Source organism: Leptosomus discolor, unplaced genomic scaffold (assembly GCF_034619465.1).
Source record: "Leptosomus discolor isolate bLepDis1 unplaced genomic scaffold, bLepDis1.hap2 HAP2_SCAFFOLD_117, whole genome shotgun sequence".
Taxonomy (NCBI): Eukaryota; Metazoa; Chordata; class Aves; order Leptosomiformes; family Leptosomidae; genus Leptosomus; species Leptosomus discolor.
Window position 1 is genome coordinate 60,905 of NW_028237902.1, and position 24,080 is coordinate 84,984.

Sequence of the window (24,080 nt, forward strand, 5' to 3'; positions counted from 1 at the left end):
TTTTCCCCGCGACCGCGCGGGCTCCCGGCGGCGGCTCCCGGTGCCGTTAAAGGCCACGATCGCTGCGGGACCCCCGGCCCCCCCCGCTCCTCTCCCGGGGCCGCAGGGTCGGCTGTGGCGGGGGGGCGGTGGCACGCGCAGCCCGGCTAGCTCAGTCGGTAGAGCATGAGACTCTTAATCTCAGGGTCGTGGGTTCGAGCCCCACGTTGGGCGCGTTGGTCTTTTTTTTTTTTATTTTTTTTTTTCCTCCGCCCCCCCCAGCCCCCCCCGGTGAAAGCAGCTGAGCCCCAATTCCTCACGTTTGTGTGGAAAGCAAAAGGATTTGGGTCTTGCGGAAGGAAGGGAAAGAAAAGAGCCGGGACCAGGGATGAGAGCCGCAGCCCGTCTGCCGTCATTTTCCCTTTGCGTGCGCTATAATCGCCGCACTTTCCCGTCATTGTTACTTTATATGTTTTAATCACAGCCCTTTCCCGTTATTTTTCCTTTTCATTTTTTAATAACAGCCCTTTCCCATCATTTTTCCTCCATAGATGTTTTAATCACAGCCTTTTTCCATCATTTTTCCTCTATGTTTTCATCATAGCCTTTTTCCATCATTTTTCCTCTATATATGTTTTAGTCATGACCGTTTTCCACCATTTTTCCTCCATATATGTTTTAATCACAGCCCTTTCCCGTTATTTTTCCTTTATATTTTTAATAACAGCCTTTTCCCATCATTTTTCCTCTATGTATGCTTTCATCACTGCCCTTTTCCATCCTTTTCCCTTTCTCTAACTTTTGGCCATAGCCCTTTCCCTTCCCTCTTTCCCTTCACATAAGTTTTCCAAGCCCAATTCCCACCACCCAGGGACTCGGGGCTCCGCCACAGCCCCTTTCTTATTCCCTTCTAGAAGCAGAAAGGACGGCAGCGTCAATTCCCCTCGCCGCTGCCTTTTTTTCTCTACATTTCCTTGGGGGTTTTTTGTCATTTGGGGGTTTTTCCTTCATCTTCCTCTCTGGTTTTTAGAGGTTTGGGGGTTTTTGTTTGTTTGTTTGTCTGACTCACGGTTTAGAGGAGTCCCAAGGCAGAGGAGCTCACGTCGATGCGCCGAGTCCACGCCCGAGGAAAGCGACAGCTTCGATGATATAAACCCCTGCAATTCTGGAGAGACCCCAGAGAGCTTGAGGCCAAATTGTCCCCACGCTTGTGAGAACTGGGAAAACAGCCTTTTATTTGATTTCAACCTCCATGAAAAGGGCGTGCTGCGCCCTCACGCTTACCTCATCCGTAGGGACCGAGCGGTACCGGGGGTAACATCACCGGGGCGTCAAAATGAGGGCTGTGGCGGAGGAATAAAAGGAGCTCAGCCTCTTCCCAGCTGAATTAGAGGTCCCCAAATCCTCTCGAACCGGTGGCAATGGGCCGCGGGGTCAGAGGCGCCGCCAGCAGTGGCGGGGGATGGCGGGGAAGCCGCCGGCGAAAGAGGCCGAGTCCGAAAAAGAGGGAAGGAGGGGGACGGCGGTGGGTTTCGGCTGGTCAGCGCAGCCTCGTTTCCCGCAACGTGCGGGGGGAAAAAACCCAGCGAAGCCGCTGGTCGCCTAAAAACCAACCGACGCGGCTCCGCGGTCCGTCGAGTCCCTTCCCGGGCTGGGAGGAGCAAAACGGAGATTTTACAGCGGGATGGACCAGATTTTGGGACCGAAGGGACTGCGGACCTGGTGGCCACTTAATGCCGAGCACCGAAACCCGCCGCGTCCGGCTGGGTGCGTTTGCCGAGGGCCAGGCTGGGCGCAAGCCTCTCGTTAACGACTATTTCTCCGACGGCCCCCGGTGTTAATTAACATTTCCCCGAAGCTTTGGCTGAAGGAGGTGGGGACCGTGGGACCCGCGGGGCCGGAGGCGCCGGGGAGGAGGCCGACGGTTGGGATCGGGGCTCGCGGCGGTGGGCAACGGCGCGCGGGCGGGTGCGAGACGAACCTTCGTCTGCCGCCGGGGAACGCAGATCCTCCCCCCCAGCGCGCAGGCAGGAGTGGTTTTGGGGCGGGAAAAGCCTTTTCCCCCTCACCCCCCGCCCCCCGGGGTGGAAAACTGGAGGAGAGCACAGGGGCTGGAAGGGATGAGCCCGGAGCCGGAGAACAAATCCCTGCAGGTGAGAGCGAGGAGCTGGGCAACGGAGCCTGCAGCGCCCTGGACGTGCCGTTGAGGGGGGGCTCGGGTGCTCTCTTCCCCCCCCTCTTTGCCTGGAGGCTTTGGGTGGTTTGTTTAGACGCTCGTTTCATGAAGAAGCCGTCTCGTCCGCTGCGGGTCAATGAGCTACGCGGTGTCGCATCCAGCCCGTGAAGGGGAACACCCCAGGATTTGTGTTTCAGCATCTTGGAAGCGTCCACCAGCCCAGGCAAAGCGAGGGCAGACCGATCCACGCCTTGCACGACTGCGGCAAGAGCTGATAAATTGGTCCTGGCTTAAGTCCTCCTCGGAGGTTGGGAAGGAGAAAACCGCAGCCGTCAGGAAGGCCACGGAGAAATCCCGAGGTACGGCGCGTGCGCGGGTCCAGGCAGGAAAATGCCATCGTTCTCCTCGGCGTGGAGTGGAGCCACGCCAAAGAAATACATCCTGGTTGCTGAAGGAGGGATGTGGGTTTTTCCTTCGAAAGCCTCAAATTTTTTTCAAAAATCTCAGGCAACGAGCGGCGAGTGTCGGTCCGATGCTACGTGGCCGTCGCCGCCTGTTGCACCGAGTCCCACGTATTTCACGTTAGCCACGCGGAGACGGCCTCTCGCTCTGCCCCTTTTCTTCGCAGCAGCCCCCTCCTGTGCGCGGGTGAATTCCGTCCGTGCAGTCCCCGTTTCCTCCTCTCCCTCCTCAGGTTTCTCCGCGTTCCCCCAAGACTGTTCCCAGCTCCCTGGATTTCTGCAGAAAACCGGGATCACGCCGACGTCTCTTCCTGCCTCTCACGTGTTTCTCTTTCTTTTTCCCCTAGACACGCTGGAACCCGAAGTTTCTTTAACGAGGGAGCGAGCCGAACGCGCGCCCAGCCGCGCCGGGTTTGAGTGGCGAGGTTTTGGTACAGGGGTGCCTTCTGTCAGGAGGTGCCAGAAGCTTCCCCTGTGTCCAGCAGAGCCAGCGCCAGCCCGCTCTGAGGCGGACCCGCCGCGGGCCAGAGGCGGCGGTGGCAGCTCTGCGATAACGTCTTCCAGAAGGGTGGGGGAAACCCGGTGCAGCAAGGTGCTGCCGAAGAGAAGAGCGAGGAGGCGCGAGGCGAAGAGCTCTGCGGGCGCCAGGGTCGGTGAGGAAGCCGGGGAAGGGGGTGCTGCAGGGCGGGGGAGCGGAGATGCCCCCGCGGCGTGACGGAGGTTTGCTCCCTGAAGCCCGCGGAGGTGGGTGGGACGAAGGTGTTTTAAGATTCGGTTTTATTTCTCGTTACCCTGCTCTGATTTGACTGGTAATAAATCCAACTAGCTTTTTTTTTTTTTTTTTTCCCCCCCAAGTCGGCTCCGTTTCGCCTCGTGACGGTGATCGCCGAGTGACCTCCCTGTCCTTATCTCGACCCACCAGCCTGTCGTTATGTTTACCGTCCCCTGTCCGGCCGAGGAGGGCAGTGATAGAGCAGCTTTGCTGGGCACCCAGCACCCGGCCTGGGTCAACCCACCGCACCAACCCATCGAGCCCATTAAACCAAAAAAATACAGTAAACCGAGCTCTGCTGCCCCAAAGGTTAACCTGAACTGCTCTGCTGCCACCTTTCCGCCTTCTCCCGTACTGGTCCCACCACAAGGCTGGGTCCCAACTGGGTCAGATGGATGGGAAAGGAGAGAAGAAGCCCCGTGCCCCCCAAAACCTGCTGCAATGAGCCCGGTTCTCTCTCCACCTCCAGCACAGACGACGCTGGCCTCAAACATGGCCAACACGAGGCTTTACCTCTCAGAAGACCGCGGGGTCTTGTGGCGGAGAAGCCCTGAGCAGGACCTGCCCTCCAACCTGGGGAGGTTCAAGGTCCGTCCCTACGTGCTGGGCTTGATGGGCTTCACGTCGTGTTGGCCCTGCCGGGAGCTGGAGCTCTGCGGAGAAGGCACGTGGGCCATCGAGGTGGCAAGGGAGGTGTGGCAGCTGGGCAGGAGGCTCTGACCTCTCCCACTATCACCCCCTTCACCGCACGCAACGCCCCCCGGCGGATACGAATCTGCTTGGACCGTCAGGAAGGGAGGGTGGTGGCTCTCGGTGGGCTGCGGGCAAGACACGTTGGCGTCTTCGGTGCACGGTCCCGCCGCTGGCTCGTGGACAACTTGTCACCCCCAAGACCCTGAAGTCTTGTCCCACGGTCGGTCCTGGTGCAGGAGGGCGTCCCACAGCGAATTCCGTGAGATTTCTCCCCAGCCACTTCCCCAGCCAGCCCTGGTCCCGCCGAAGGGCAGCCCTGCCCTCCGGCCTCCTATCTGCTAAACTCCTATCTGGCTCGGAAAGTCAACCGAACCGAACCCGGCGGGAGGCGAGGAGGAAGCACCGCGCGTGCTCCCCCTCTTCTCCTTCCTCTCCGTGCCTCCCAGCTCCGCGTCAGGGCCGGGAGTTGATTTCCACCCTCCCGGCTTTGCGACGCGAAAACGGCCGAGCCGCGGGGAGGAACGTCCTCCTCCTCTCCCTGCGAAGCGAAGCTCGTTTGATCCCACCCCGGGGGAGCAGGTTGGGAAGAGCCATGGCTACGCGGAGCGCCGCGGAAAGCCTGCAGGGCGAAGCCTCCTGCTCCGTCTGCCTGGGCTACTTCCGAGACCCCGTCTCCATCCACTGCGGGCACAACTTCTGCCGGGCGTGCATCACCCGCTGCTGGGAAGGGCTGGAGGAGCGTTTCTCCTGCCCGCAGTGCAGGCAGACGGCGTCGCAGAGGAGTTTCCGTCCCAGCAGGGAGCTGGCCAATATCGCCGACATCGCCAGGCAGCTGAGCGGGCGGGCGGCAGGAGGGGCGGCGGGACGGGAGGGGTTGTGCCGGCAGCACCAGGAGGCTCTGAAGCTCTTCTGCAAGGAGGACCGGGAGCCCATCTGCGTGGTGTGCGACAGGTCCCAGGCCCACCGCTTCCACGCCGTGGTCCCCGTCGAAGAAGCCGCCCAGGAATACAAGGTGAAGCCCCGGGGTGGGGGGTGAGCTCGCACCTCCCCGCCCCAGGGGAAAAAAATTCCCTTTTCCAAGGGCAAAGCGCAGCCGTTGGGGTGCGTCCGCTCTCGGTGCAGCTCCGTGGCGCGGCTGCAAACGGGGGGGGCTTTGGGTGTCGCTCACCCACGTGCTTCCTGCTGGCGTTTCATCGCGTGGACATTTCTCTTCCACAACGCTCCTACCCGGGTTCCCCCCCTGCCCCGCTTTAATTTAGCCATCTTTGCCAACAGCCTGGGAGAAATAAAAAAAACCCACCTCGTTGGCCCTTTTCCTCTTTGAGCTCTGGGGCTGACCCATCTCTACTGAAATGCTGACAACGATAAATACTCGAAACATGTAAAAATGCCCAAGAATTCTTTTTTTTTGTGTGTGTTTTTGCGTGGTTACATCAGTTACTGAGGGCAATTTTGCATATTTCATAGAACTGTAGAAAGCTTTAGGCCAGAAGGGACCTTGAAGAAAGGTTTTGTTCCCCTGTCCGCTGCCTCTTTAGTTTCAAACAGGAGGAAACCTCTTTGTCCTGTCGCTTCCCCTTCTCTGCTCCTTTTCTGTTCTCCTGCCGATCCAGCCCTGTCCTCGTCCTCTTTTCTCACCAAAAAGCCCAGCGCTCGGCAGAGCCGCGCAAACGCGGCGCGACGCCGCGCGGCGTGAACGGGAGGAACTCCTGGCTGCAAGGCGCCGCTGCTGCTGAGGGGTTCTGCGGCTTCAGGAAGCACTTCCAGAAACGCGAGCTGAGTAAATCCACCGGGGGGTATGAAACACAGAGATGTTTATCCCAGAGCCGCCAGTTTCTGGAGGCCGGCAGTGGTTTTGAGGGAAACCTCACCCCGCGCTTATCTTGCTCTCACACGCTTCCCTGGACACGGGCTGTTGGCGACCGTTGGCGTTTTGCTCTCCTGCAGAGCTCCTCCCCGCGCTTGCAGCGAGGTCGGGGCTCGCAGGTGGCGTTTCAGGATAGCGTCGGTCGCTTTTGGACCTTCCTCCTCCTCCTCCTCCTCCAGCTCGGCTCCTTACAGAGGAGCCAGTGTTTAGGCAAAGCCTCTCCCACCTAAGACGAGGGCAGAAGCAATTTTAGTGGAGAAAAAGGACTTTTCTCAGCTCCTCCAAGAACATCTTTTCGTTTTCCTCAGGAGGAAATCCAAGCCCGCCTACAGGCTTTGAAGGAGGAGAGAGAAAAATACCTGGAAAGCAGCAAAACCGGAGTACGGAAGAGCTCGTACCTGGTAGGCGCCCTCCGGCAGGGACCGCGGGTCTCCCCACGCGCCTCAGCGCTGCCGGCGTGTTTTGAGGCCAGACCTCGCGCTATTTGCTTTGCAGAGTGTTGGGGCGCTCGCCCCGGGCGCCGGCCAACCCCGCGTTTATCTGCTGGGGTTTCGCATCAGCTGGGGCCTGCAGCGGGGAGATAGCGTGGCAGCTCCTCTGCGAGGGAGCCTGGGGCGGGCAGACAGCCCCCCGCCCGGCGTAGATGGGCTGGAGGGGTGGGGGTTTTTTCCCCCCCCCTAAACTCTAGAAATCTCCCTCTTATAGAGCCCGCTTGAGGTTTTGAGGCATCTTTTGGCTTTGCTCCCAGGCTGAGCCTCCTGAGTAGCCCCTGCTACCCCCCACAGCGGGGCGGTTTGTGGTTAAATTCACCCGTGTATTGACCGAAACACCACCGAGGACGCGGTCTCCTGAGACCAGCCTGGTGGCCTTGGAGCGCCAGTTTGTTTCGCTTGGGTGTAGCGGGATCTTTCCGCAGCCCCGCTCCGTCGTCTCCTGCCCATCTTGTAGAACCTCACCCGAGGCGACTGCGATTCCTTCTGCGAAGGCCCGGGGTGGTCGCGGCCCCGCAAACTGCGTCAGCCTCCGAGACGCGGCACGAATGGAAACCGGAATGGCGGGAAAATGATCCACGAGGGACGTTTTCGCCAGTGTTTCAGGGGCTAGAGCCGGAGAGAGGTCGCGCCGTGCCTTCAGCTGCGTGGGGAGGTCTCCTGCCCCTCTTTCCTCCCCTTTGCCCTCATCTCTGATCCTCGCAGGAGAAAACCAGAAACGAAGCAAAGAAGATAGCGTGTGAATTCGAGCAATTGCACCAATTTTTGAAGGACCAAGAGCGCCTCCTCCTGATCCAGCTGATAGACCTGGAGCAGGCCATCACCAGGGCCCAGAAGGAAGCAGTGGTGAAGGTCTTGGAGGAGATGTCCCACCTCGACACCCTGATCTGGGAGATGGAGGGGAAATTCCAGCAGCCGGCGAGCCAGTTCCTGCAGGTGAGAGCCCAGGGCCGGCGGGGAGGGGAGGGATAGAGCAAAGCCTGAGACCTGGGAGCTCCAATTCAGCCCCATGGGAGCTCCCTGGTGTCTTCTAGCGTCGCTGCAGGTGGGATCAGCACGTGGGCAGGGTCCTTCTTCACTACTACATCGCCATAAAAACACGTAACTTTTATTAGGAGACACAACACGTGTCACTGCTCTTCCCCAACCATCTCTCCTCTCTCCTCCCACCTTTAGGACATCAGAAGACTCTTGAATAGGTAACGTGGCTCCTTCTCACTCTGGTGCTTGGAGAGGTCTGGATGCCACCTGGATCAGCCCTGAGGTCGGGGTTTCAGACCAGGGGGATGCAGTCGATAGCTCGGCCTCCCACGGTGGCGCTCCGTGTTCAGAAATGTCCGTCCGGCGACGGCCTGGGGGAAACAAACTGCAAAGAAACAGGGCAGGGGAAAAGGGGGATTTTATTTGCTCCTGGCTAAGTATCCTCAGCCCACCCTGTGGCCCCTCCTGGATTGTTTAACGAGAAGAAAACGAGCGATCAGATACGTCACGCGTGTCCTTTGCCCTCTTTTGCTTCCTTTGCAGTTGCGAGGTGATGAAATTCAGCCCTCCGGTGGAGATTTCTTCCGATCTGGAAAGAGGACTTGAGGACTTCGTTCAGAGAAACGCCCTCGTGAGAGGGACGCTGAGGAGATGCCAAGGTACCCAGCAGGGTTAGGAGAGGGCACGTTGCCCCGTGTGCCTGATAAACCGGGTTCTTGTGTGCTGGCTGCTAACGCAGAACCCACCCAGTAACTGTGGGCATCAGCGCGGCCGAAACTTTTAACCAGAGAGGGGCACCAGCAGTTTTTCCTGAGGCAAAAATGGCTGGGAGGAGGAGAGGAGAGAAAAAACGAGCTCGGCAAAGGAATCTCCTTCTCCGTGTCCCACGAGGAAAGCAGATTCAAGCAGAGCTGCTGGTGCGGTTGTTCCCACCCCTTCCCAGCCGGTGGGGAAAATTAGAGTTCATGGGAGTGCAAAGCCAGGGAGGGGATGCTGCAGCAGGGGGGAGAAAGGGGGAATCCGAGGGGATGCTGCCTCTTGGAGGTGAGTTTAGCTTGGCCAGGAGGTTCACCTCCCCTGGCTTTCGGAGGGTTGTGCAGCTACCACGGCGCCAGGACCTGCACCGGAGCAAGCCAACCCCCAGCCTCCGCACCCAGCCGGGCCCTCTCCCCCCCCGACATCTCCCCTCCCGAGTCTCCCGTTAGCTGCTTCGCCTCCCCCCGTTGGTTCGCCCGACACGCGCACCTGACGCTCTGACACCTCTCTCCTCCTTAGACAGCCTGATGTTCGCGCTGCAAGAGCCAAGTGAGTCGGTGGCAGCGGGTGGGAGAGACTGGGGTTTTGGCGGGTGGAAGAGGTTCCTGTGGGGGGAAAAAAAGCAACGCCAGCCCCCCGCAGGGAGGGGGAGGGAAGGGCGGCAGCGTCTTCATGTTGATGCTCCTGGTGTAGCCAGGGCCTGAGGTACGGTCCTAGTAAAACCAAATGCCCCTCTGCGACCCAAAGAGAAGGAACAGCTGAGAAGGGCATTTGCACTGCCCCTTCCCTCCTGACGAATTTCCCCCCCCCCCCCCCCCCCATGCCTCTGCTCCGTCCTTTGTCCTCTCTCCCTTCTCCTTCCACCCGGGGGCGTCTCTGCTGGGGGACCCCAAGGCTCATTCTGGCCCCAGGCTGGCCCACGCCCCCCATGAAGCCTCCAGAGCTGGGAGAAGCAGGAGAGTGGGGCTGGTCCCAGATGCTGAGGGGAAAAGAAACACCTCCAGCCTCTCCCGGGGCAAAGCCCTGCCTCCGACACTCTGGTTCTCCCTTGTCCCGCAGCCGACGTGACCCTGGACCCTGCCACGGCTCATCCCAACCTTCACCTCTCCGAGGACCGAAAACAAGCCAGGGGGCAGCTGACGCGGCAGAACCTCCCCGACAACCCGGAGCGATTTGACTTCGAACCCTGCGTGCTGGGCTGCGAGGGTTTCACCTCGGGGAGGCACTTCTGGGAGGTGGAGGTGGGGCAGGGGGGCGTCTGGGCCCTAGGGGTGGCCCGAGCGTCGGTCAAGAGGAAGGGACCGATGAGCCTCACCCGCAAGGAGGGGGTCTGGGCGCTGGAGGCTTATCACTCCCTCACGTCCCCCCGCGCCAACCTGCGCCCGAATCAGCTCCCCAGGAGGATACGGGTCTCCTTGGACTACGAAGGGAGGCGGGTGGCGTTTTTCAGCGCAGACGACGACGCTCCCATCTTGGTTTACACCGGGGCCTTGTTCAACGGGGAGAGGGTCTTCCCCTGGTTCAAGATCGGGATGGGGGCTCATTTGCAAGAAATCAGCCAAACCCCGCTCTCAGAGGACCAGCCCATGACTGGGCAGCTGATGTCCCCTCTGGACTGGGTAGGGTTCAGGTTCCCCCTCCGGATCTGTCCTTGAGGTGTCCGCCAGCCGGACCGGAATGGAAGGGACGCCTCCTGGGTGATGCCAGCTGTTGGCTGTGGTTGCTCAGAGCGTCTCGCCGCGAGAACTTGCTGCTCCTCTCCCCCGACCGTCTCCCTTGGGAGCTTTGGGATGGCACCCGTGTGGCAAGGATGGGGCGGTGGGGACACCGGCAGACGGCGGCGAGGGGGAAGGGTCGGCCGGTGCAAGGTGATGGAGTCAGCGCATCAGAAGGGAACACAGAGGGGTAGATCAAGGATGGAGAGCACTCAGGGCTTTCAAACGTGTGGCCTTTGTTTAATTCGTTTTGCCTTTAATGGGCCGAATCCTCCTGGTTTTATCTCTTTCGAAAGAGCTTGCTTTCTGGCACCAAGCGCAGGGCAGATCCAGGGGCTGTTCTGCCAAGGGAGGTGGCCTTTCGCTGCAGACTGGCTTGGTTTGGGGAGGTGGTCTCTATCTCTGTCCACTTTTCTGATATTTATTTTGAATAAAAGAACGTTTTGGTTTGCACTGTCCCTCTCTGCCTTGCTATGGATGTATTATGCTGGATTTCTCAACATTTGGGTCAACAAGATCAAGAAACGCCGCGCGGGACGGGGACGCCTTCCTCACCTTTCCCACCTTCTCGTGATGGACCTCCAGTCAGTGAAGGGAAACAGACCCAGCTGGAATGCGATGTCCCACACCGTTGTACGTGTCCAGCTTCCCGGATAACTCCCAAGAAAAGCCTGTTTCTCCCTGTTGGCTGTTCAGGAGGGACAAGACGGGATAAACTGCACAGGAGGCCCCCGTGGATGTGCTGCTTAGGTACTCCTCCGCCGTAAGAGCAGGTGGAGCGGACAGGTGAACTGCAAGCGCCGGCGTTTTCGCCCGACTCGCCTACGTTGATTCCCTCAAAAACTGCTGATTTTTTTCTGAGAAAACCCGAAAGAGGAAGAGCCATCACCGAAATAAATACACGCTATTGATTATAGAACTGAGAAGAGGAACCAGAAGCGAGAGTGGGAGGGAGCGGGCAGTGCTGAGCTCAGAATAAGAGACGAGATATGAGTGGGCACCCCGTGACGAAGCCCCATCTCACCATCCCCACGGGTCCCACCGAGGGCAAACTTACCGGCCAGCGTTCCAGCGCTCCGTTGTCGTGCTGTGACATCTCCCCTCCATCCACGCCCCTCAGTCAGGCGCGTCGTCGGCACTCGGTCCCGTCAGTGGGCAAACACGGGGGACCCCGCGGCAGGACAGACGTCGTCCTTCTGCAAAGCCAACCCGAAATTGCTGCTGGAGCTCAAACATGAGCGTTTATTAAAAAAAAAAACAAACCCAGGGCAGTCAGGGCTACCGGGAAAGACTTTTGAGCAGCCAGCCTTGAATATTTTCGCTCCTTCTCCCATGTCATCCCCTTCCCCTTTGCCACGCCCCCGCCGGGGAGGGGTACGATCCCGTATGTTGGGTCCGTGTCCGGACACGGACCCAAGTCCAGCTGGGCAGGGCAGAGGGGAACACGAATAGGCAGGCAGGCAGGACCAAAGAAGAAAACCTGGGTCGATCAGGGGCAAAGCTCTTGACCCGCTCTGCGAGGACAAATCTGTGGGTTGCTGGAGGTCCCCGAACCACCGTGGTCCCACCACGCTCCTCTCAGAGGCCCCCGCTGAGAAACACGAGGCACAAACGCCGCGGCCCAGTAAAACTCTGCGCTTTCCTCGCGGGTAGAGATCGACGCTTTTTCCAACTCCTCCAGGGCCACAGAGTACCCTCCGTGTCTCTGATCCCCATCCAACCCTCTCCCAGCTCCAGCTCCCTTCCAGGCTGTCCCCTTCGCTCCAGAAATGTGCAATGCAGATGTCTCCACCCCAGCTGGTTTTCCAGGCTCTGCAGACGCTTTTATGGGTGCGACTCATTTGCCCAACCGTAGGCACCTAATTCTGAGATGAAAGGAGCTGCGCCCGAGGCTCTGCCGACGGCGCGGGGCCGCTCTCCTCCTCCCACGAGCCCAGCGCGGACGGAGGTGGCTCGTTAGATGCCAATGTTCGCTTGGTCGCCCCCACCTCCTGCGTCTGGCGGGACAGAACGCCTCCCAACCCGCTCACCCCGGGCGGCGCTTCCCTGGGAAGTGGTTGCAGGGCGTTTGCTTCCAGCCCTGATGTTCCCGGAGCAAGAAACTCCTCCGCGGCTTTTCCCGATGGGAAGAGTTTGCTGGAAGTGAGACCTGCATCTCCAAACCGGGCCAAGCGATCGCGGCTGGGAGAGTCGTCCCAGTTGGGAGCCCTTCAGCTGGGTCACGGCGGGCTTGTCTCTAAAACTCCCAGTTACTGCCATGGGAACCCCCCCCCCCCCCCCGTGTACTTAGCAAAGCAGCAGTGGGTTATAAATGGCTTAGAAACATTTCCCTGTGAGCTCGGAGCCAGGCCAGCGCTTCTTTGGAGGGCACGTAGTGGCACAGCCATGGCAGGGGTGCCGAGGACCCCACCTTGTCCCCCCTTTATGCTCGTTGGGTCACCGTCCCTCTTCCAGCACCCACAACGTTCTGGTTGCCCGTTTCCCTCCCTGTTTTCTTGTGCTTTCCCCACCCGTGGTCCCGCCGAGCCTCAAGAGCTCCTCACCCTCCCGGCAGCCCGAATGTCTTTTGCCCCCGGCCCTTTTCTGGGAGGGCTGATGGCTTCGCCTGGCGCCCAGCCCTAAAAGGAGAGGGACAACAGCAGCGAGGCGACAGCCCTCAGCAGCTCCCCGGAATAGACAGCTGGAAGATTGACAAGGGAGAAAGACGGTGCTCCCGGCTCATCAGGCCAAGGGTGTCACCACCTCCTGCCCAGGAGACATGGCGCGAAGGGCTGGCTCGCAGGCTCGGCGCATCCGTGCCGCAGTTCTACCCGGGACTGGGAAGGAGCAGGAAGAGAAAGCTCCAGCCCCATCAAAGGGATAAAACCAACAGGTTTGTTTAGTTCGCTTCAGAAGAAATTCAGGCGGATATTAAGTTCTCCGAAGGAAGGGAGAGAAGGTCTCCGAGGAAGGACAGCTACCCTGGAGTGCAGAAAACTGGAGGATCTGGTAGGTGTCAACCTCCCTGACCTCTCCAGTCCCTGGGCAGTAATACACCGACGTCAGGGTAGGTCCTTTAGATCCTTCTTGGTTGCTCTGCACCACCGCTGTGCTGGTAAGCGCAGGGAGATCACGGCTTTCTGCCCAAGTTCACGCAAGTGCGTTTGTGGCTTTTACCAGCCTCTTTCCTCCCAAACCTCTGTTGCTTCTTCACCCCAGGTTGGATTTTTTTTTTTTTTCCGACCCAGATTTCTCCAGGAATTGAAGAAAATTTAGTAGGGACTCGGGCTCACGGCTGATCTCCTCCGGTGGGAAGTGCCATTCCATGAATTCCTCGTGGTATTTCCCATCCCGCTGCTCCTTCGTTTGCATCTTAAAAGGAGAGGATAGAAGCCGAGCCCTGGCAGGCCGTGCTCAGGTTTTAGGCACTGCTGCAGGTCCCGGGAGGACATCAGCTCTTCTCGTTTTCACAGCTGGAAGACCTGAAAAATGAGATCGAGAAGAGGCAGGCGAAAAGTGCCACCAAACTCGCGGAGGAGATTCCCCAGCTGGACCCCCCGGCGCAAGGGCAAGAAGAGAAGAATCAGCAATCGGTGAGAAAATTCGTCCGGTTTACAACTTTCCAAGGGGAAAAATCATAGGCAGGGTCCTCCCCAGCGGGTAGCTACTGGCTTGATTAGTTGGGCTTTTAGTTCCAGTTTGCTCCTGTTCCCTCTGCAGATCTGAAAACCCCGAGGGGATAAAGAGAGGGAGATTTGCAGCCTGGAAAGAGGGGGGGGGGGGGGAAAAAGGGAATGAAATCACGGTCTGTGGGAGGGAATAGCGAGGGCTGGGGCTGATCAGGGGCCGTTAAGGACTATTAGTGCCTCGGGGGGCCCTGGTAACCTCCAAGGGTCTAATGGGATTACCAGTATCTTAGAGGTGTCCCCTGGAAGGATGAGAGGCAACTGGCACAGGTTGCAGCAAGGTAATTTTCGCCTAGATTCGGGGAGAAAAACGTTCTCCTGGTGAGCGTGGTGCCTCGCTGGGTCAGGGTCCCTCTCGATGTGGGCGTCTCCGTCCCCGCGCGCGTTCAGACCTTGCCTGGACGCAGCCCTGAGCAAAGGGCGGGAGCAGAGACCCGAGAAAGTCAGCGCTGGGCTGGTTCGTGGAGAAAAGCTCGCGCTGAGCTCCCTTTCGCCTCTCCCCCTTCTTTCCCTAGGACGTGAAAAGCACCGTCAGCAGGTACGTGGCCTCTCGTGGGTTCTTCGAAGGGCAATGACCACGGAGGAGAAAACTCTTCGGGAGCTGCCGAATACGCCCCCGCTTCGGGGAAACGGCAATAATCTGGAGGGGTATTTTGGGGACCACCGCTACACGCTTGTCCCTGCTCTTCCTAAGGGATTCCTTTCTTGACCGCTTCTGGGGATGAGCTTTTGGCCTCAAAACGACCTCCACATGGCAAAGGCTGGCTTTAAGCTCACTGCAAAGCCTTGGCTCTTTTCTCTAGCCCAGTTCTCCCAAGCAGGACCTTTCTCACGGTCTACCTAAAAAAAACCAAATTAAATTAAAACAAAAAAAGATTAATCCAACAGGGAAATTTGGCCTTTACTGTCCTTGAGGTTTGGGTTGCCAAGGGGGAGAGATTAAAACCCCAACATTCCAGCGATACCATCACCTCATTTCTGGTGGCATTACAGTTCCTGGAATGACGACAATCGTGCAAAAAACACGTGAATTGTTGGTTTGTTTGTGGTTTTTTTTTCCCCCCAGGTGTGGGAAAGTGACTTTCCAGCTGCCAGTGGATGTTTCTGCAGAGTCAGAAGAAAGAGTCTGTCACTTCTCGTGGAGGAACAGTGCTCTGAAGGAAACCCTGAAGAAGCTACAAGGTACTGAGAAGGGCTTGGGGAGGAGAAAAAAAAAATAGACTAGCCGTATTTTGGGGAGAGCTGGAAGAGCTGAGCTGCCCTTAGCTCCTTCTGGATATGCTTTGGGAACAGAAATACTGCAGAGAGAAACCCTGGGATGGAGGAGAGGAAGAGCAAAGGGCTTTTCCTGGTCAGGAGAAACGACCATTTGATACCCACTTAATGCCTCGTTTATCACTCTCTTAATTGCACATGTTTTGCCCTGAACTCCTGACGGATGCTCACGGATGAAGGATGGGCTCAGCTCCCCCTCCAGCCCAGCCCTTCCCAAAAATCGGCTTCTACCGAGCGTGGGAGCGCCAGAGCAGCCGTACCTGTTAGATGGAAGGTGCGCCTACCCCAAAGTGCCCAAAAATAGGTGCTGAAGAGAGGACACCAAAATCAGGGCGACCCAACCGGTTCCCTCAGCCCCGCTGGGGGAAAACTCACCCCAGGGCAAAGCCCTTGCCTTGAAACCTGGCTATTGCCATGAAAAAACCCCACGGAAGCGGACTGACCGAATTCATCGCCCCGTCTGCAGATTTTGGCTCTTTTGTTTTGGTTTGTTTTTTTTTTTTCAACCACCCGCTCAGCCGAACCGGTCTGGTCTTGTCCTGCGGTTGCTGCAGGAGACAACCCGCTCGAGACTTTCCTGGTTTACATCCCGCATGTCGCTTCCCTTCGTGTCTTTAATTCCTCTCAGCATTCATTTTCCGCCCGACGTAGCCTAAAGTCTGCAGAGATTTGTGCACGAGCCCGTTCCCATTACTGTGTGCCTTTCCTTTTCTTGGTTTTTTTGGGGTTAAAAACGGCTTTTCTGCTTCGTGTACGGCACCCTTCCCCGTCTTGGGGATTCCTTCTGTTTTGGGGAATCCTTCCGTCTTGGGGAACCCTTCCGCTCCTTCGGATGCCAGCCTCAGTCCTGCTGGCCCATCCCCAGCCCCTTGCCTCCCTGGGGGTGCTCAGCCCTGCTTCTGACACCCCTGCCCCCCCCCCCCCCCCTCACCCCACAGCCATCGTGACCCTGGACCCCGACACGGCTCATCCCGACCTCATCCTCTCCGAGGACCGCAAGAGCGTGAGGCGCGGGGAAGGACGGCGGGACCTGCCCGATAACCCGGAGAGATTCGACTACTGGCCCTTCGTGCTGGGTTGCCAGGGTTTCCTGGCCGGTCGGCACTGCTGGGAGGTGGAGGTGGGGGACGGAGGGGACTGGGCCGTGGGGGTGGCCCGTGAGTCCATCCGTCGGAAGGGGCACCTCAGCCTCTGCCCCCAAGGAGGGATCTGGGGGGTGGAAAAGTGGGGGGGGCAAGTCCGGGCGCTCACCACCCGCAAGGTGACCCTCCTACCCCTGCGTTGGGTGCCCCGGCGGGTCAGCGTCCACCTGGACTACGCCGGAGGGACAGTGGCCTTTTTCGACGCGGACGAGGGGGGGCTCATGTTCGTTTTCTCACGCGCCTCGTTCACCGGGGAGAGGGTCCGCCCGTGGCTCTGGGTGGTGGGGGCCAGGTCCCAGCTCCGGCTGTGTCCCTAAGCTGTGGAGAGCAGCATCCCCCTCCTTTCCTACAGCCTCAGGGGACAACCCTTGTGCTACCCCGGGGGGGTCACGGGGAACAGAAGAAACGGGAGCTTTGGCTTATGTGTCTCGTTCTGCATGAAACTGGGGGAATGATGCGCAGGGAAGAAAAAAAGAGAAAAGCCTGAGAAAAATGAGGCAAAGAGAGCAGAAAAAGCTGTGGAGAGGGGACCCTGGGGCAGAGGAACGGGAAAGAGTGGGAAAAATGCAGAGTGACAGCAGAAAGGTTTGCCTGATTAAGTAGCGATGCCCCCCATCTGAAGGGGCTACCTCCAAACCAAGGGGTCCAAGCTTTACCTTCTTTTTTTTCCTCCCCCCAACGGGTGCAATTGCCCTAAACCAGAGAGTTTTTCCCCTTACAAAGGGTCCCGCGGTGGCCGGTTCCGACAGAGACATCTGCTCCGCGGGTTTCTGATGTCAGGCGGGGCTGACCCCAAGGCTGCAAGGTGGGGCCTCACCAACACGGCACCTCTGCTGCTGGAAAGCTCACGCGCGGCAAAGCTGCTCCTGAGCCTCCGCCGCTTCCTTCCTCCTCCTCCAACAACTGATGTTTGAAACCACGACGACGTATATCATTAATAATAAAAAATTTACACGATTTCTCTCCTCTCTGTTCTTTCCCTGCGGTTGCAACCGCCAGCAGACAGGAGGGCAGCACGGCCCACGGCTTCCAGGGGTGTCCCCAGGTCACCTCGGTGGGGGTTGTGGTCCTTCCTGGGTACAGGCACAGTCAACCTTTCGTGTTCAAACGCCAGGAATAGGATTTAGTGAACCAGAACTCCAGCCCCTGCAACACCCCCTGCCCCCCCCCCCCCCCCCCCTTGAACCCAACATCCAGAAGCAGCAAATAATTAGACGGAGAAGAACTTTGCAGCGGGTAAAGCTTTTTACTTCATCTAAAACCCTCCGACCGGAGAAGCAGCCAGGCTGGTGCAAGACGCTGTGGGGTAGACATGGCTCCATTTGTCAGCCACTCATGCTCCCCCCCCCCCCCGCCCCCCAGTTTGGGGGTGACCATTTGGGACACTGACCCACAGAGATGCTCAACCCTTTGGGGTCACTGAGGATGGGAAGAGGGGTCGGAAAGGCTAACGAGGAATTTAGTAGGCAGAAGTCCTTCAAAAGTGCTGGAAATAGGGGTGTTGGGGACATAAAACCTGTGTTTGGGTAAAAAAAACACAAAACAACACCAAAATGAGAGCTTCAGGGGCAGAGTGTGATCTGGGACCCCTCGCTCCACACCAGGAACCAGGGATGAATACTCTCCCCTTTAAATGAAGCTGCTGGGAAAGTGAAGATCAGGGCTCTCTTATCAGCATCAAAAAATGCCACCTGACCCTTCTCATAGTCCAGGGAGACCTGGACCCTTCTGGGGACCTGGATCTGGTATAGTGGGATACGCTCGAGGGAGGTGAGAGCCCAAAACTGACCCTCACAGAGACCCATAGACCAGAGCTCCATCTCAGGCCCCACGGCGGTCTCTTCCCTCCTCTTCAGGGACTCCCTGGCCACCCCCACAGCCCAGGAGCCTTGGGGTGTCACCTCCACCTCCCAGCAGCACCTCCCCGAGGTGACGCCCTCGCAGCCCAGCACGCAGGGGTCGGTGCCAAACCCCTCCGCCGGTGGGTCCCGCTGGGCTTCTTCCCACCTCACGCTCCTCCTGTCCGCCGACACGACGAGCTGGGGGTGAGCTGTGGACGGATCCAGGGTCACCTTCACTGCGAGGGGTGGAGAGCGGAGCGTCACAGGGAGCCCAACCGTTTCCCGCGGCTCCAGGCGCCGCTGCTGGGGCTGAGCAGGGGGGTCCTGCAGAATCCTCCACCCCTTGGAACGATCTACCCTTGCTTCAGGGGCAGACCTCGGCTGCTTCCCCATCTCACGGGGCCAAGGTGAGCACCAGAAGCAGCATCCCAAGGGAGCAGGAGGGCAAGTCCTGAGGCAGACGAGCAGGAGACACCCCCCCCCCCCCCCTTATTTATTTTTGGTGCCAAAAAAGCCAAACGAGGCATTTGTTGCCTGAAGACAGCGATGTGAGGGGCTGGGCCAGCCGGAAGAAATGAATCCATCAGCCCCATTACGGTGAGGGTTCCCCGACTCCTTGTGGTGCTTTTGGCCCCCCTCCCCTCCCCCGTTTTGTTCAGACATGACGGCGTCTTCCCCAGACGATGTCCATGACTGGCTCAGCCTCCCTTTAGCCAGTCCCCCTCCCTCACCTCCAGGAGATGTGGACTTACTTTTCTCAGGCAGCTCAAACATCAGGACGTCTAAAGAGGGGAGAAGAGAGACGTTAGTTGATGCAGGTATCAGCGTGGGCATGGAAACAGCGCGGTGGCTCTGCCACACTGAAGTCACCTATATAATCACCAAAAAACCATAATTTGTGCTCCGACTAAATGTAGTTTATGCTCACACAGGTATTGCTCCACCTCCCCACCCCAGCTCAATACCTTGGAAGCTCCTCAGAGTCTCCTCTAGAGCAACATTTTTCTCCCTGAAGTGACCGATTTTCTTCTCCAGCTCTGGAAGAAGCACCGGGGGCTGCTGGAAGTTTTCCTTTTCAAACCTCGAAAAAGAAGGACGGAAAGAAGAGGTGAGGATACATCTTCTCAGAGAGAGGCTAGGAAATCTTTTGGGCACATCCACAGCGCAGGGGAGCTGGTGGAGGCTTCAACAAGCCTGCTGCGCGTTCGACAACGGGCAGAGACGCCTTTGCTCAGAGCCTCGGAGTCCCCAGAGCCAAATACGTGGCTGCGGGGCGAGGTTTTATAAAGGCTTTCCTGTACCTGTCCTAACACAAGGTCCAACTCCCTCCCCAGCCCGGGATGGAAGGAGAAGCTCCAGAAGCCCCATACCTGCTCAAGGTGCCTCTGATGTCCTGGAAGAAAGAGAGGGAAGAGGAGACTCAGCGAACGGGTCTTGGCAGCAGAACATCTACTGAAACCTCAACAGCACGGCCGTGGCTTTGGAGCAGAGCACAGCCCGGGTTTGGCTCCGTCATGGGGCAGCCCCCAGAGCCAGAAGATAGCCTGGACTCAGGTGGGGACGACCTGGCTCCATTCCCTTCTCCCTCACCTGCAGGAATGTTCTTGCTGGTTGCTGACACTTCTCCTCCATCTCCTGGATCAAGGTATCCAGACGGGAGATCTCCTTTGTCAGGCTAGTGATGTTTTCTTCCTGCATTTTCTCTATGTCCCTCTCCAGGTCCCCCAGCTGAGCCAGCAGATGACGGGCATGGTCCTCCAGGAAGAGCCGCAACCCTTCGAACTTGGAGAAAACCCTCTGCCGCTCGGCTTCGGTCTTCTCCTGCGAGGAGGGGACGCAAGAAGGGAAGAGGAGGGTGGAGAAGGAGGCAACGAAGTCCCACACGTGCCAGCGACCGCACGCTTCCAAAGAGTCGGCGTCTCGAGCATCCAATACCCTTTTTCTATATAAATGTTTCGCTTTGCATTCAGCGGTTGAGCCCCCGTGGTGCTCCAGGCTCTGCCCGTTATTTTTTTCCTACGATGCAGCAACGTTGGGCAGCGTTTGGTTCGCCGCCTGGAAAGGGACCCCAGCCCCAAGGCAGAGCAGGACCATCTCCCACACAGCATCTCGTCTAAACCCAAAGAGAGACATCCAGACCCCCACCCCTCCTCATAAAAAAACCCCCAACATTTACCAGATATTCCCAGCTTCTCCTCATTTCAGCCTCTCGGAACCCCAGGAGTTTGTCTCTGTCTTCCTTCAGGGCTTGCAGATGAGCCTGGATGTGTCCCTAAGGGGGAAAAAAAAAAAAGACCCCACGTCTCTGGAGATTCAGGCAGCCAAAACCAAACACTCCAGGGAAGGGATTGCACTGCGGTCAGCTCCAGAGCTGCTCCTTGTGTCCCTCTTGGTCCAGAAGGATGCTGGGCTTAAGACCTGGGAGAGCTTTAAGTGGAAATAAGTGCCACATGGTGGGAAAAGCTTTCTGCACCGGCCCTTGCCTGTGTTGGATCTTTTCTCTGAGCCGGTTTAACTGGCTGACGCAGCAGGAAAATATCCCCTGGTTTTGTTGGCCTGTGTTCCTGCTGGTTTAGAGAGCATCTCGGGATCAGCAGGCACCCGGTAAGCACCGGAGCTGGGCAAAAGCTCGGCTTCTGCAGCGGGGCAGAGGGGATTAAGACCTCACCCCTCCGGCCACGGAGCGCCCGGTTCTCAGATGAGAGCCGAGACAGCAGAACCGCCGGTGCGTGGCCGATGCTCTCGCTTTGAAACGGGCGGGGGAAAGAGTGGAGGCAAAGACCCAGCGGGGGACAGCGCTTCTGCCCCCAGCCTCCTGCCCTGGCTGGGGGCGAGATGCGTCACGGCCGCGTGCGGGGGGAACGTCGCACCCCGATGGTGCTGGTCTGGGCTCCCAGCGCACATTCAGACGGAAAAAAAAATAAAATAATCCCCTTTACCTTGTATTCCTGGACAGCATCCTGCACGGGAAGCATCGCGTGGGCCCGGTGCGCTCGGGACTCCCGACAGACCACGCAGATGAAAGCTTCGTCGTCTTTGCAGAAGACCTTCAGGGGCTCCCGGTGCTTCTCGCATCCTTCCTCCTCCACCGTCTCCCCTCTGGCCGCCCGCAAACTCAACCGCTTGGCTATTTCCAACACCCGCGCCAGCTCTCGGCTGGGCCGGAGGTTTCTCTCCGCTGCCGTCTCCCGGCACTGCGGGCAGGAGAAACTCGTCGTGGGCCACTCCCAGCAGCGGGTGATGCACGCCCGGCAGAAGTTATGGCCGCAGTGGATGGAGACGGGGTCTCGGAAATACTCGAGGCAGACGGGGCAGGAGGCTTCGCTGGGAAGCTCCGCGGTGGGGCTCGGCGCAGCCATGGGGCCCCCGGCGCGGGACGGCGGCCGCTTTCATTTTCCTCTGAGCGAGGGAAAGGCGTTCCCCTTCCTGCCACCCCCAGGGTGGGCAGAGCCAGAGCTGAGCCTGGGTGGGAAGGGAGAGAGCGGGTGATGGCCAAAGTCCTCCTCGTTGCATCCCCCAGGGTGGCCCCCGTTCCCAAAATCGTTGGTCCCCACGGTCCCTACGGGTTTCCTGGCACCCGCAGCCTGGCGGGGAGGAAGGATGGGGAGAGGGAGCCCCGACAAGTCTGAGCGCCGCATCCTGGGAAGGGGCTGGGCACAGGAGCAAAGAGGATTTGGGGAGGGGGCTTGGCATGGAAAAGGTGGGGATGAACGTCCATGGAAAAGGTGAGGCTCGGGAAGGAGGGTGCAGATCAGCATGGAGGGTAGAGGAGGAGGAATGAAGCCAGAAGGGGGGGGGGGGGGGGGGCTGAGGGGCACCCGCGTGGAGCGGGAGAAGGGTCCCAGGATGGGGAGAGGGGCTGGTCCCGGGCGTGGGGCCAGGATCAGTCCTGCCTTTGCAGCAAACGGTCCCCAAGGCGAGGGAAGAGCCGAAAAGGGAGGTAAGAACTGGGTCCCCATCCAGCTCCTCCTCATCCTGGGAAGTTTGCGGCCACCCCACCACCACCCATCTCAAATCCTGCCCCCCCCCCCCCTCCAGCTTCAGGCATTCGACTGCTCCCACCTTTTGCCTTGCAAATCAGGATCAATCCCCAAGTCCTGGATTTCTCCAGGCACTGACAGACGCCGGCACCCCAGGGATCCCATTCCCAGCACAAAAGGGGCTGGATGCCCCAGCCGGGAGCAACCTCATCCACTTGCTCCCTGCTGGGAAGAGTCGCACTCAGCCCTTACAACCCTCTGGGAAAACCTTGTCTGCACCGGGGGGGGGGTTGAACCTCTTTAGCATTTGAGCCACCCTTTTGAAGGGACCCTTTTGCAGCTTTGGCTGTCACCCCTTCGGCACAGTCAGGTATCAACCACGCCGAAAGCAAATCGTTCCTTTCCCAATAAACCTATTTTTCAGTCCAAACAGTTTCCTCAGCTGGCCGGTGCCCTGAAAACAAGACCTGCGGGGGGGAAAAATCCCCACCTCTTTCCCAGGTCTGTGTTTATTTTATGACCCTGAAACTCTGGGGAAAGGGGGCAGAGGCAAAACCAGGCGGTGCAAAGAAAGGAGAAAACTGAGGCAGGGTGGGGCGTGCCCGACGGCTCATTGCCCCCAGCCCCCTATCTATACCTTGGAGCAATTAAGCAGAACCCCACAGGAAAAAAAAACCCAACCCAACCAACCTTTGATCACCACTTTTCTTTCTCCTCTTACTGGGAGGCATTGAGCGAATGTCTTCCTCCCCTTCAAAACAGAGCCTCCAGCTCCCCCTCGAGAGCACACTCACTAATAGTCCCTGTTGATTACACGCAGCCAATTAAGGGCTGGTTGGGAGAGGGGTGTCATTACTTTTAGCCCGTCTCATGCCCAACCCCGGTTACTGCGTGGGCGGCTGTAACGCAAGGCTTTAGCCGTAAAATAAAACCCAACCCCGCACCAAACCCACCCTGAGGAGCCGAGCCAGGTTGTCCACAGTCAAACCAAGCCTTCGGTGAGTTTTGCCTTAAGGTTTAGGTTTGGTATTGAGGGAGGTGGACGCACCCAAGCACCCCGCGGTTCCCTTCTCTACGGCTTGTTGCCACTCAAGGTCAAGTCCAGCGTCACCCAGACGCGGCAAGCGAGGCTTCGCCCGCTTCTCAGTCTCTCCCGCGGCATACACATCCCTCACCCCGATCTCCCCCACACCGATGATGGGGTCAAGCACCCTCCCACCACACACACCCCTACGTCTTCTCCATCCTGGGAGAGACACCACCAAACCTCTGCTGAAGTTTCACCGGGGATGAAACTTCCTCACTGAGGGCACGGGAGCAGTTAACGGTGAGGGGCTGGATCAGCAGAGCCCACAGCCAGGCCTGGATGCTCCTCCAAAGCAGCTTGTACCCCAAGACTGAGCTTAAATAGAGCCCGGGGCCATGGGCAGGGGTGGGGGGGGGCCCAGGTGGGGCTGCTTAGGGCCGTTAATGCTCATCCGTGTCCCCAGGGGGTGGCAACACCAACTGGCTGGGTTTGGAGATGCTTTTCCGTGCGGGGCTGGGTTTGGAGATGCTTCTCCGTGCGGGGCTGGGTTTGGAGATGCTTTTCCGTGCGGGTCAAGCTCTGCTTCAAGCCCCACGGAGGCACAGCGAAGAGCAAAAGCTGCTGCAGGCTGGGAGGTTACGCTGATGAAGTGACTCGGGGAGGAAACGGTGGGGTTTTTGGCGCTGGGGCAGAGGAGGGGGAAGAGCAGGCGAGGAAGCAACGTCCTAAAGGCAAAAGTCAAAGTCCATTTGGACGGGTACCCCCGGGGGTGTCCATCACAACGCTGCACGTCTCGTTCCCCACTAAACCAACCCTTAACTCCAGAGGAACAACAAAAAACGACCCAACCCCAACCACAAAAGGCGCCTCGAGTGTGAAGCCGCGCCGCGGGTTTCGGTCTGAGCGTTCGTGTGCACCGAGCTCCGCACCGGAAAATCGTGACACATCCCCACCCCCCCCCCCCCACCCCCCCGCCAAAAAAAACCCCACCCCGCTCGCAAACAAATAACATCGGATGCGTTATCTACTGATGTTCTCAGAAAATGCGTCCCTTCGTTACCCAGCCTCAGCCCCACGCAGTCCCGCTCGCTTCGGCACGTAAAGGGCTTCGGACCGGGAGCAGCTCTCCCGTGGGCCACACGGCCCACGGGATTGAGGGATTTAGGGGTTTCTTCCCTAAAAGGAAGAATAATGCTGTCGCTGTCGCTCCAGGAGAGCGGCGGAGGGGAGGAGGGCGTTCTACCGCTTTGGTGTTACGA

General features: G+C 58.7%; 4 protein-coding genes and 1 non-coding gene across 5 annotated transcripts in view; 3 read left to right on the forward strand and 2 right to left on the reverse strand.

Annotated features, from left to right (window-relative positions):
* The window catches only part of LOC104342229 (uncharacterized), a gene marked incomplete at its 3' end in the record, with an annotated part of 145,339 nt that overhangs the window by 60,830 nt on the left and 60,429 nt on the right, over positions 1-24,080 (reverse strand). The gene's annotated exons all lie outside the window — the stretch shown is intronic.
* On the forward strand, positions 141-213 carry TRNAK-CUU (transfer RNA lysine (anticodon CUU)). The gene has a single exon. It is a non-coding gene; the product is annotated as a tRNA-Lys (tRNA).
* On the forward strand, positions 4,027-10,349 carry LOC104352892 (E3 ubiquitin-protein ligase TRIM39). The gene is made up of 8 exons (XM_086481350.1): positions 4,027-5,113; positions 5,695-5,861; positions 6,180-6,349; positions 7,145-7,375; positions 7,616-7,638; positions 7,964-8,079; positions 8,696-8,725; positions 9,236-10,349. Exons 1-8 carry the CDS (start codon positions 4,674-4,676, stop codon positions 9,829-9,831), a joined length of 1,773 nt encoding a protein of 590 aa, XP_086337476.1. The 5' UTR covers positions 4,027-4,673; the 3' UTR covers positions 9,832-10,349.
* LOC104347432 (zinc finger protein RFP-like) lies at positions 10,881-16,884 on the forward strand. Its single transcript, XM_086481351.1, has 6 exons — positions 10,881-11,015; positions 12,568-12,879; positions 13,344-13,463; positions 14,072-14,094; positions 14,623-14,738; positions 15,770-16,884. Exons 1-6 carry the CDS (start codon positions 10,881-10,883, stop codon positions 16,288-16,290), a joined length of 1,227 nt encoding a protein of 408 aa, XP_086337477.1. The 3' UTR covers positions 16,291-16,884.
* On the reverse strand, positions 17,373-21,173 carry LOC104347431 (E3 ubiquitin-protein ligase TRIM7). Its single transcript, XM_086481362.1, has 7 exons — positions 20,754-21,173; positions 19,991-20,086; positions 19,405-19,635; positions 19,185-19,207; positions 18,780-18,895; positions 18,567-18,596; positions 17,373-18,050 (listed from the first exon to the last, which is right to left on the reverse strand). The coding sequence occupies exons 1-7, from the start codon at positions 21,171-21,173 to the stop codon at positions 17,536-17,538; spliced, it is 1,431 nt and encodes a 476-aa protein (XP_086337488.1). The 3' UTR covers positions 17,373-17,535.

Excerpts from the sequence above, each read along its gene's own strand:
- LOC104352892 (XM_086481350.1), top strand. The coding sequence starts at position 4,674 with ATGGCTACGCGGAGCGCCGCGGAAAGCCTGCAGGGCGAAGCCTCCTGC. Across the intron at positions 8,080-8,695 it reads GACGCTGAGGAGATGCCAAG|ACAGCCTGATGTTCGCGCTG; the intron begins GTACCCAGCAGG and ends TCTCCTCCTTAG. Across the intron at positions 8,726-9,235 it reads GTTCGCGCTGCAAGAGCCAA|CCGACGTGACCCTGGACCCT; the intron begins GTGAGTCGGTGG and ends CTTGTCCCGCAG.
- LOC104347432 (XM_086481351.1), top strand. The coding sequence starts at position 10,881 with ATGAGTGGGCACCCCGTGACGAAGCCCCATCTCACCATCCCCACGGGT. Across the intron at positions 14,095-14,622 it reads GTGAAAAGCACCGTCAGCAG|GTGTGGGAAAGTGACTTTCC; the intron begins GTACGTGGCCTC and ends TTTTCCCCCCAG. Across the intron at positions 14,739-15,769 it reads AACCCTGAAGAAGCTACAAG|CCATCGTGACCCTGGACCCC; the intron begins GTACTGAGAAGG and ends CTCACCCCACAG.
- LOC104347431 (XM_086481362.1), bottom strand. The coding sequence starts at position 21,173 with ATGGCTGCGCCGAGCCCCACCGCGGAGCTTCCCAGCGAAGCCTCCTGC. Across the intron at positions 19,636-19,990 it reads GGAGAAGCTGGGAATATCTG|GAGAAGACCGAAGCCGAGCG; the intron begins GTAAATGTTGGG and ends CCCTCCTCGCAG. Across the intron at positions 18,896-19,184 it reads ATCAGAGGCACCTTGAGCAG|GTTTGAAAAGGAAAACTTCC; the intron begins GTATGGGGCTTC and ends TTCTTTTTCGAG.